Source organism: Xenopus laevis, chromosome 9_10L, assembly GCF_017654675.1.
Source record: "Xenopus laevis strain J_2021 chromosome 9_10L, Xenopus_laevis_v10.1, whole genome shotgun sequence".
In the NCBI taxonomy this organism is placed as follows: Eukaryota; Metazoa; Chordata; class Amphibia; order Anura; family Pipidae; genus Xenopus; species Xenopus laevis.
In genome coordinates, this window is record NC_054387.1 from 49779088 (window position 1) to 49791335 (window position 12248).

The 12248-nt window shown below is 41.4% G+C and overlaps 1 protein-coding gene across 1 annotated transcript; it reads left to right on the forward strand.

The window, feature by feature from the left end:
• Nucleotides 1-3544: 3544 nt before the first annotated feature.
• znf850.L (zinc finger protein 850 L homeolog) lies at nt 3545-10378 on the forward strand. Its single transcript, XM_018235416.2, has 2 exons — nt 3545-3818; nt 8319-10378. The coding sequence occupies exon 2, from the start codon at nt 8347-8349 to the stop codon at nt 10318-10320; it is 1974 nt and encodes a 657-aa protein (XP_018090905.1). The 5' UTR covers nt 3545-3818; nt 8319-8346; the 3' UTR covers nt 10321-10378.
• The last annotated feature ends 1870 nt before the right edge of the window (nt 10379-12248 follow it).

A 12248-nucleotide genomic window follows, 5' to 3' on the forward strand; every position in this document is an offset into this window, starting at 1 on the left:
GAATTACGATGCGCCAAGCGGCTCCGACGGGTCGGTCGGGTAAAAATCCAACCTTCCCGATCGATATCGTGGGCAGATATCGATCGGGATGACCCATCGGAAGCCGCAATACACGGGCAGATAAGCTGTCAAATCGGTCCAAACGACCGATATCGGCAGCTTTATCTGCCCGTGTATGGCCACCTTCAGAACAGCACTCAAAAGTAAAATCTAGGTCCCACTGCGACACATTCAGTTACATTGAGTAGGAGAAACAATAGCCTGCTAGAAAGCAGTTCCATCCTAGAGTGCTGGCTATTTCTGAAAGCACATGACCAGGTAAAATGACCTAAGATGGCTGCCTACACACCAATATTATAACTAAAAACAAAAAAAATTAAAATTACACTTGCTGGTTCAGGGATGAAATTTTATTGGTAGAGTGAATTATTTGCAATGTAAACAGTGTAATTTAGAAATAAAAATGACAACATAAAAATCTGGATTAGGGGTAGGCAGAAGAACAGGCACCTACACAGTGCCCCAACTGTGTTGCTACTTAGACAGGTGCCTCTTCTGCCTAGCCTTAGTTCCGGCCTTGCAATACAAGGGGCGTGTTAGCAATCATGCTTAGTCAGTTACCTGCCAGCAACTTTATTATGAAATCTATGAACATAGGTATTCCCTTTCACCTGGTTGAAGAACAAAGCAAGCCAACACCTACTCACATGAATGTCTAATAAATGAGGAATCTGTTGACAGTCGATATATTTTACAAAGTTATTTGTTCTGTTTGCTTTTCTTACATCACCCCACTCTCATTTGACATATGAGCCTTACAGGTAAAGGGTAATAATAGGGTTGTACTAAATCCATTATTTTTGCATTCTAGGGAATACCAAATGCTGCTCAAACTATGCTGCAGTATACCGAACCAAATCTGTCCATTGAAATTTAAAGAAAAAAACAATATTGGCTTGTTTACTTGACCAGAGTTTCACAACATTTTGTGTTCCACGAAAGAGTGTCCAGATCCTCCAAAAAGTGCTTGGAATTAGGCGATTCTGAAACCAAATCCTGCATTCGGTGCATCCATATTATGGCTCTACGCTTATATCTTGAATTCCTGATATAAATCTATGCATGACAATCAAGTGTACCAGGAGATATAGATCTCTATTCAATCACAAAAAGGAGACCTTTTTGGGAAGAAGATTTTTTTGTCCAAACTAACAGTATACATAATAGTAAAACATGTTTTAAAGTAGTACTTTAGATTTTGAGATTATCAGTGGCATAACTACCATAGAGGCTGTGGGTGCAACTGCACCTATAGGGGCCCACAGGGGATACCACAGCTGGATGCCTTGGTAAGAGATAGTAGGTCTCTGAGCCGCATGGCTGAGTTTAATATCTAAACCAGCATTCAGTTGTATCACAAGGTATGTCATAAGTCTTTCTATGCTTCAGGCAAGTACTTCGAAGGTAACCTATGTAGTACCTACACATATAACACTTCTCATTGGAAAAAATCAGTTATTACAGTCACAGCATGGGTTTAAGACACTCATCACATCACTTATGGTAGGCATAACACTGGTCATAACACTGAGACACTGGTACAAGTCAGTTATGATTGGCACAATGGAGAAGCACAGGCCAGGAAAACTCAGTGGTCGGGGCAGGCAGAAAGCTGAAACAAGTCCATATTATTAGACGAGAGGCTTAAGCAGGAGGCAAGCAATACAAGTTCATGAAATCAAACCAGAAGTCTTACCCATAAATTCCAGGGAGAGTCCTGCAGCGGGATGGGTACCCGCGGGTTACCCGCAAAAACCTGCGGCACCCTACGGGTTGCTGATAGAAGTTCCGGGTGCGGGTATAGACGCGGGTCAGTGGTTCTGGGGGTTGCGCCGCAGGTCTTCTCAATAGCAATATTTACTCCTTTTTTCTGGCCGTCTACTTCCGATGATGTCACCCCCGGTTTACAATGACAACATTCCTGATTATTGATGGTCAGCGGGTCCGGATAAGGTACATGCGGGTCGGGTAGCGGGTTAGAATGCGGGTTGCTGGTCCAGGTTGCGGATTGCAGGTTGCGGGTATGGGTCGGGTACGGGACCCGCACAGGACTCTAGTTCCAGGTTTACCAAAATTGAATTAATTCAAAAGTAATTCAGAGACCCATGGACAGTAAATACAGTAGCAAAAATAATTATAAAAATAAAGATATTTATTAGGACATGTTTAGCCTGATGTGTCCTGTGCCAACTATTATTATTTTTGCTACTGTATTTACTATCCATGGGTCTCCAATTATTTTTAAATTATACAATTGGGGAACAAGCATGCTAGACAACAGGAAACAGCTCAATGATTCAGCAATGGGTGGCAGGAAGGAACTGCCATAAATACGCCCTTAATTAGGCAGCCTTTCTATCTTGGTTTTCTAAATGTGTCCCGGAACGTTCAAGTCATCCAGTAACCCAATGTACAGGATCAGACACCCAATTATTTGTATCTGTGGGACTCATTACACCCATGGCCCTTATCCTAACATGAAAACATCAATAGCACTGTTGTTGTTTAAAGCATGATGCCACAGAACTGATTCTTCTGTGCCCTGTTCCTTTAAAGTAGGAGATTTTCTGTTGCACAGGCTATAATGCTTTGGAACATCGGAGAACGGGTCTATCAGCATTGACCACAGTTTGTGCAGTAGAGGAAGATCCTTCTTCATGACCCATTACATAGCAGAAAGGATGCACAACAAGGCATGAGCATGTGTTGGAATAAAAAAAAACAAATAAAAAAAGCAAAATGCAAACACATTGGGGTATTTTCTTCCCACAAAAGGGATCTCTATCATGTAAAATATATTATCATACTGTACCTTCCATCCAGTATCAGTATGGGATCCGTTATCCGGAAACCTGTTATCAGAAAGATCTGAATTATAGAAAGGCCGTCTCCCATAGACTCCATTATAAACAAATAATACAAATTGTTTTTTCTCTGTAATAATAAAAACAGTGCCTTGCTCAAAACTAATATATAATTAATCCTTGTTGGAAGCAAAACCAGCCTATTGGGGTTATTTCATGCTTACATGATTTTCTAGTAGATCTAATGTATGAAGCTCCAGATTATGGAAAGACCGGTTATCTGGAAAACCTCAGCTCCTGAACATTCTGGATAACAGGTTTCGTACCTGTATTAATGTATATTAAAGTCACCTGGAAACACTGTACAACAGATTAGTGTATAATATATTAAACACAGATTACCCAGAAATACTGACAACATAGGAATAAAAAGAAAACAGTGTTTATTATATTTAAAAAATAAAAGTCATAGGTCTCCTGTAAGGATGGGAATTTCTGGGCAATGATAAGAAGCAGTGTGTCTGTGGGAGCCAGTTATCATTCATCTCTCAGTAGCAAAAAGACAAGTTTATTCTCTCACTGCATCCACACCTTCCCCCCACTCAGTAAATCACTTTATTATTTATACACACACCCATTCCCCACACCCCAAACATAATGAGTTGCAAACACCCCACACGGGAGGTGCTGAGTGACCGTGCAGCTTTTTAGGGATGTGTGCAAAATGCATTTCCTGAAAATGTTCAGGCTCAGCCTGGCAAGCCTGCCAACCAACAAGATGGAGGAGGCGAGCTTTCGCTTTGGGGGTCGCGTTGGAGGGCTGTCGGGATATCCTGTGTGACGCACGGGCTCTCGCGCGAGGAATTGTGGGATCTGATGGTTTGAGCTGAAGTGGGGCTGAAGTTAGCGGACAATAGGAGGGGTGCATTGTGGGACGGGATATAGCAGCGATCGGTGAGTATGACAACAATATACGCGGGTATTGGGAAACAATTTTGTGTGTAAGGGATACAGTGTAAAATGCCGTACTGTGTTTATTAGGGGTGTCTCCATCCTCCTGGTATATCGTATACTGGGCTTCTGTCATGCAGGGCTGGGTGAGTGACATGGTACGGTCCTCTGATCAGCCCCTCCACCCCCTTTAGCTCAAGGCATGGGCACAGGTACTATTTATTACACAAAATACACATAATAAGCACCCAGCCCTGGCTTTCACCTTCACTTGTTGTTCGACCCCATCATCTACTGCCATGGACCAGCCCAACTAGTTTGTGGAACCTCTGGTTTCAATGAATGCTGTGAATCTGCGCAGAATCCAGTGTAGTCTGCATCAGGCTTCTCCATAAAGACATTATTAAGCCGGGCAGTGTCCTATAATTGTTATTATTTATTATTATTTATAGAGCGTCAACATATTTCTCAGCGCTGTAAAGTAAATTAATAAAGCACATGCATTACATACGTAGAACATATGAAGTTACATACATCACAACCAATACCTGTACAATAAAGAAGGCCTTGTGCAAAGGAGCTTACAATCTAAAGGGAAGGGAATAAGACACGAGGTATGGTAGTGCACGTATTGAAAGAATAGGATATGAATGCCTGTCCCTAATAGGAATGCTGCCTTGTACGTCCCAAACTACAATTCCCTGCACCCATCAGCATATGGGAGTTATAGTTCAGGGATTACTGAAAAGTGTCAGGCTGGACATGCTTGACATTTAATGTTAGGAGAGGTGTATTTAGCATTATATGTATATTTGGAGGTTACTTTGTATGTATTTGTGTGTGTGTATACAGTCCAGAGGCCTAACGCACACCATCCATCAATTAATTAAGTAATAGATCATTTACCTGGGTGCTACCTTAAAAAAGCTGTATTATCTATTATCCAAAAAGACAGGTGCACACCAGGATTTTTAAATTAAAACTTCATATTTATTAAATACATTAAAATAGAACCGGCCAATGTTTCGGTCTGTCTCTAAGACCTTTATCAAGTGTGTATATATATATATATATTTAATTATGTGTTTGTTTTATTTTAATCGTGCTCCATTTTAGTGTAGGAAGGGTAGGTCACTAGGCAGCAGATGGCAGGACAGAATGGCAGTGCCACGTAAAGTCTGTTTCCTGCTGCCACTTTTATGTTTTGTAAAGGAGCTGCCCTGCCAAAGGTTATTTATCCCTGATTAGAGTTGGCAGCACAGAAACCGGTAGAGCCTACAGGATATATCTGAATGAAATGGCAGTTGCTGTTAAGGTAGCAAGCCTGAGTGTGTATTAGTGTAGGGGGTAAGATGATAGTGGGCTAGAAGAAAGGGGAGAGATCCTGGAACAATTGGGGGTGGGGCAGAATGTGGAACAGGCAGTTTTATGATACACATACATATATGTAGAGCACTGGGGTTCTGCTTGACTGTGTATCCTCTCCCTACCCATAGGCTCAGCTCTTACTTCTTGATTTCTGCCTGGGTAAATTCAATAGGAAGGAAGGGCGTGACTGCAGAGGGCCTTTGTAATACTGAGCACCCCTCCCATTTATGGTTTGGAGACAGAGCCAATCACAGTGAGCGGAGGGGGGTTTTCTGGGGAAAGGATACACAAAGGTGCATTATTGTTTTGGGAGGGGCAGGTGCAGATTGTCTGTTGGAAAAGCAGAAGTTATATACTGTAATTGAGGAAGCACTTACATGCAGCAGCAGCTGCCGGAGACTAAATTCATATTGTCACAGACACACGCAACACATTTCTGTAAATAGCAGCTTTCTATATTAAAGGAACAGTTCAATGTAAACATAAAAACTGGGTAAACAGGCTGTGCAAAATAAAAAATGTTTCTAATGTAGTTAGTTAGCCAAAAATATGGGGGGGGGGCGTTATGTAATAATTGATACTAAGTTTACCCAGGAGCAGTAACCCATAGCAACCAATCAGCAGGTAGAACTTACAGGTCACCTGTATAAAACCAAATCTTTTTTTAATTTCTATGGGTTACTGCCTCTGGGCAAAGTTTTGTGCCTTTTATTAAATATGATGGATAATGTATAAAGGCTGGAGTGGCTGGATGTCTAATAATAGGCAGAACACTACTTCCTGCTTTTCAGCTCTCTAACTCTGAGTTAGTCAGCGACCTTAAAGTGATACTGACACATTCCTATAAAAATCCTTGGAACGTGTCCATATCAAGGAGGTGCTGCACGCTAAGCCCCGCGAACCTTCACTAAGCCGACCCTCTGACAGTGCTAACGGATCTTCTGCATTGTTTCAGTGATGCTGGGCTGGGGGCGGAGCGATGGGTTGAGTGCAGAGGACCTCTTGTATTTGTCTATGGGTTTTTAGAGGAAACTATTTGGCATGCAGCACCTCCTTGATATGGACACGTTCCTATGATTTTATAGGAACGTGTCTGTATTGCTTTAAAGGGGGCCACATGGGATATAACTGTTCAGTGAGTTTGCAATTGATCCTCAGCATTCAGCTCAGATTCAAAAGCAACAGTTATGACCCACGTGCCCCCCCTCAAGTCTCTGATTGGTTACTGACTGTTAACCAATCAGTGGAAACCAAGAGAGCTGAAAAACAGAAAGTAGTGTTCTGGCTATTATGTTAGACATCCAGTCACTCCAGCCTTTATACATTACATGTTTGGCTAAATAACTATATTGAAAACATTTTTATTTTGCACAGCCTATCTATTTACCCATTTTTTTTAATACTGAACAATTCCTTTAAAAAAGTGCACTGATTTCTGTACAGCCATGCAGAATGCATCTAAAGTCATTGATAATTACACTTTTGGCACGTGAGTCTTCTATTGCAACCCAACATTCATTGTCTTTCCTACATTATGAAAGAGAGAGTGTGCACATTTCATATTTGGAAGTTTGTTTTCCAAAAAAAGGCATGTTTATTCTTGCAGGCCCCATCAAGAACAGGTACAAGCAGCACCTCCCAGTATTCCTTCTTAAAGACGCATAACAAATATGCGTGGGGAAATTTCCATAAGCCCATAATAGGTTATAGTAAATCACATATCATGAGATGTATAAGAAGAGATGCACCTAATATGTTGCTGCAGAGTTTTCAACACATAGTACACAGCCTTACAAGATAGATTCCCCATCGGTACCAAATCTTTGTGCTCTTTTGCCCTCATATTTGTACATCTATGTTATGCACACATTTAGTCTTTAAACTCTACAGGGCAAGAGTCTCCTTCCTACTGTGTCTATTACAACATGGCACTTTATCTCTACATATTTATACATTATATAGAATCCGCTCTCCGGAAACCTGAATTACAGGAAGGCTGTCTCCCATAGACTCCATTTTATCCAAATAATCACATTTTTTTTTAAATAATTTCCTTTTCTCTGTAATAATAAGACAGTACCCTCCCTGTACTTGATCCCAACTAAAATAAAATTGATCATTATTGGAGGTAAATAATCCTATAGGGATTATTTCCTGTTTCAAGTGTGGTATTTTTGGGGGGTTTTTCTTAGTAGATTTATAGTAGTTAAAGTAAAAACGCATTTATCTGTACAAAATCTATCTTACAATAATATCCCTTATCTGGAAAACCCCAGGTCCTGAGCATTCTGGATAACAGATCCCATACATGTACACGTGTAAAGGGGAAAGTTTGGATAATACACCTTATGCAGGGTGTAGAAATGTTAGCAAAGCCCATCACACAATTTGTATCTTGGCAGGTGGCAAAACACTCAGAATTGCCCTTTCATGTCATTGACCTGAATGGTAATAATGTGGGCCCTTCCTGTGCTCTCAGGGTTCTGTCTAAATGGGCACATTGGAAAGGGTACACCTAGCATGTGCACATTGCTTAAATAGTACATTAATAATTATCTGTATACTCCACACTCTAAATACTATATGGTAATTGTAATGTAAACCATAAAACAAGTGTTTGTGTGGATAATGGGATTTGAACTGATCTTTAAAGGAGAACCAAACCCCCAACTAATAAAAAAAACCCTACCCTCCATACTCCTTCCCCACAGGTGTTAATACCTGCAGCGGAGCTCACGGGGGCCATCTTCACTGCTTCAGGAATCTACAGTAAGTAAGCGCCATATTGGTGCATGTGCAGTTGTTCTGTTCCGAACAACTGATCATGCACCAAAGCCACAGACATTGCCGAAGGGACACAAAGATTCCAGAAGCGCCTGAAGATGGCGCCCGTGAGCTCCGCCGCACTGACTCTGCATCAAGGGTTAATTAAAGACTATGGGGGATTTACAGGTATTAACACCTGTGCCGGGGGGACTATGAAAGGTAGGGGTTTTCATTAGTTGGGGGGTTTGGTTCTCCTTTAATAGCGTGCGATGATCAATTCTTTCTAGCAACTGATAATAAAACTACGCGTCTCAGTAGAAAATGTTATACTTTATTTACCATCCATTTTCTTGTTTGTTTGTTTTACAGAATCCATGAATGAAAGTCCAGCCACAGCATGCCATATATCCATAAATTTAGAAGAATTTGTGAGGGCAGATACCACTTTAACGTAGATTTTACAAACGTTAAACATGGCAAAAATGATCCGAGGGAAGACGAGAAGCCAAAATCGTCCAATGGAATCAGTGGCAAAAAGAAAGATACCTCCAGCATCACTGAAGGTACGGAAGTTGCTGAGGCAGGATGTGCAGAGAAAAGTGAAAAAGAAAATATTCCAGAGCAGGATGTGCATAATAGCTCGACAGGAAGTCCAGATCCACCGGACACCTCCCAACCTGCGGATTCTTCCGCGGATAAAGAGTACGGCTGCCCTGTGTGTCAGAAACTGTTTACATCACATTCTGAGCTGATTAAACATCAAAAAATCCACAGAAAGAAAGAATGGATTTGCTCTGAATGTCACAAGCAGTTCCCTACTAAAGCTAAACTTGTCAAACATCGGAAAGTTCACAGGGGGAAGGGGAAGATATTTCCCTGTCCCCACTGCACAAAACGTTTCATGCGGAAATCGAAGTTCGAGGTTCACCTGAAGGTCCACGAGAAAACATACACGTGCCCCGAGTGTGACAAATGTTTCAACATCAAATCGAATTTCACCAGACACATGTTGGTTCACACCGAGGAGAAAAGATTCGTATGTTCAGAATGCGGGAAGGGTTTCTCCCAGAACACTCATTATCTTAAACATAAGAGGAGCCACAAAAACGACTATCTTGTGCACTGCCCTGAATGTGGCAAAGGATTTTTCGACAAGTACAGCCTGAAAGCGCACCTTAAGATTCACACCGGAGAGAAACCGTTCTCCTGTTCGGAATGTGGAAAAGGCTTCATCCAAAATTCACACCTGGTTTTACATCTGAGGATTCACACGGGGGAAAAACCGTTTGCGTGCCCTGAATGCGGGAGGCGTTTTAGCGATAAATCAAGTCTTGTGAAACATAAGCGAATTCACACCGGGGAAAAGCCATATAAGTGCTCCGACTGCGGCAGAGGTTTTGGCCAGAATTCATATCTTCTTATACACAAAAGGACTCACACGGAGGAAAAATCGTTTTTCTGTTCTGAGTGCGGAAAGGCTTTTATCGAAGAAGCGAGCCTTCTTAGACATCAGAGGCTTCATACTGGAGAGAAACTCTTTTGTTGCCCGACGTGTGGGAAAGGTTTCACGGAGAAATCGTGTCTGGTAAAGCATCAGAGAATTCACACGGGAGAGAAACCCCATACTTGTTCTGTATGTAAGAAATGTTTTTCCGAAAAATCGCATCTAGTAAAACACCAGAGAATTCACACTGGGGAGAAACCTTTCTCCTGTTCCGAGTGCGGAAAACAGTTTATTCAAAATGCCCATCTTATCAAGCACCGGAGGACCCACACGGGAGAGAACCCATTTTCCTGTGCTGAATGCGGCAAAAGATTTGTGGATAAATCCAATCTCATGATGCATAATAGAACTCACACGGGAGATAAACCGTTCTCATGTGCTCAGTGTGGGAAAAGTTTCGTCCAAAGTTCGCATCTCCTTGTACACCAGAGAGTTCATACGGGGGAGAAGCCGTTCTCCTGTTCTGAATGTGGGAAATTTTTTAGAGACAAGTCAAGCCTTAGCAAGCACAAGCGCGTTCATACCGGGGAGAAACCATTCGCCTGCTCTGAGTGCGGGAAAAGTTTTAGCCAAAATTCCCATCTTCTTACACATCAGCGGACTCACACAGGGTTGAAGCCTTACTCGTGTTCTCAGTGCGGGAAAAGCTTTAGCGATAACTCGAGTCTTGTGAAGCACAGGAGACTCCACACGGGACTGAAACCGTTTAGCTGCAGGGAATGTGGCAAATGTTTCAGTCAAAAATCCTATCTTATTATCCACACGTCGACTCACACAGGGGATCAGGCGATTGCGTGCTCAGAATGTGGGAAACTCTTTAGCAATAAATCAAATATGGTTAAACACAAGAAAATTCACATGCGATAAGCCAAGTTTTTGGCAGGTTAAAATGGAGTTAAAAGGTTGAACTTGATGGACGTGTGTCTCTTTTCAACCTTACTTACTATGTTACTATGTATTTTTAATCTGACACTGTTCAGTTCTTCTATTGCATATGCTACAATGGTGTAGGTAGCAGAACACTGCTGCTTGCAATGACCATTATTTATGCTTGAATGAGCGTCTTTTAATAAGAATTTTCTACTAAGATGGCCTTATCCCTAGCAGGGTAAAAATGACACTAAAATAGGTTACAGATAAATATGTGCTAAGGGACCCCTAACCAAATGCTGGACCTTAAAAAGAGCCGTAAATTAAAAATTGAGAAACTGACTGGTCAGTGCTGTAACTCACTGGATGGAATTTGTTACAGTTCTACAGGTCATGGCCAGAGATTCATGTTTAATAAAGCTAATGTTAGCTGAATGTGAGCCGAGACTGCAAGGAATTCTGGGATTTATGAAAATGACCACGAATTTATGACAACATCGTTTCTTCTGTCCGATCATGTTGAACCCATTGATTTGATATTTCACAAGTACAGATGATGCAGAATTACTACTCAATGATAAATGAGCCTCTTTGTTTAACCTGATGATGTGTTGGTAATGAATAGTACCTACACTCCTTGCTTTGTATATTTTCTTTCCTTCAGGAGTGGTTCTGTCAATTTTAGAAGCTGTTTGCCTCAAACGTTCTATCAGTTTGTCTGTGCCTTGTCTGCTGGGGGTAGTACTGTCTCGCTTGCTCCCTGGCAACAAAGTCCGTTGCCAGGGAGAAACATTGTGCTGGCTGCAACGCAAACACATTTGACGTCTCGCGCTTCTTCGCCGAGTGTGTTTGTGCTGGAACCAACACAATGATTACATTTGTGAACAGAAAAGGAGGCTATTGCTCAATGTAGGGGATGAAGTTGGCCCGTGTATTTCAGCAGGCTGATTAAAGGTGGCCATAGACGTAACAAATACGATCTTTCTTGGAAAAGAGCTTTCCAAGAAAGATCATTTGTTTCAATACACACATGTAGAGCTGAATCGTCAGATATATAGTGAATAAAGTACCCCCTCTTGTAAAATATAAGGATATTATAAGTTATCGAGGAGTTTCATGACCTTTGGCCTCGTGTTTTTATACAGGTCATGGAACTCCAAGATAACTTATAATATCCTCATATTTTACAACTGGGGGTACTTTTATTAATTATAATATACAAATTTTAGTGAGTCATGTGACAGAAATTACATCACTACTCACCGTTTATAACGGATGACATCACTACTCACCGTTTATAAGGATATAATTTACAAGATATTCATGGCTTTTGTGTATTATACAGGTAGAAACAATAGAATTCTACCTGTATCTGACGATTCAGCTCTAAAAATGGCCGATGTTTAAGTGCCTTCAAAGGCACCCAATCAAAATTTTCCGTCCAGTCCGATCAACGAGCCGACTGATATCCGAGTCTTCTGCCGATGTCGGTCAGCTTTTTTTCCACCATACACACACCGAATATTGTACGAAAATTTGTTTTGGACGATATTATCTGTGCGTCTATGGCCACCTTGAGGCCCTAACCGTAAGCTCCTAATTTTTATAGGACATGGAAACCCTGATTCTTTGAGATGGATGGTGCCAATATGTTTGGCACCCCAGAGAATCCATTTGTAAGTTTTTGATTAGAATAAACAGCACTAGCCTGGGGTAAAAACTAAGGTAGCACCACTTGGTCATCTTTCCTTATTTCCAGGAATCCTTGTGTACGTGTAGTAGATTTTCAGATTTTACTGTACTCCACATGTGCGAGTAGAATTCCTCCATAAGAGATGCTCGGAAAAGGGAAATTAAATGGCCACTTGGTATTAGATTTATTTTTTTCCTAAAAGGAGCACCAGCCTGGGATAAAAACCATTGAA

Excerpts from the sequence above, each read along its gene's own strand:
- znf850.L (XM_018235416.2), top strand. The coding sequence starts at position 8,347 with ATGCCATATATCCATAAATTTAGAAGAATTTGTGAGGGCAGATACCAC.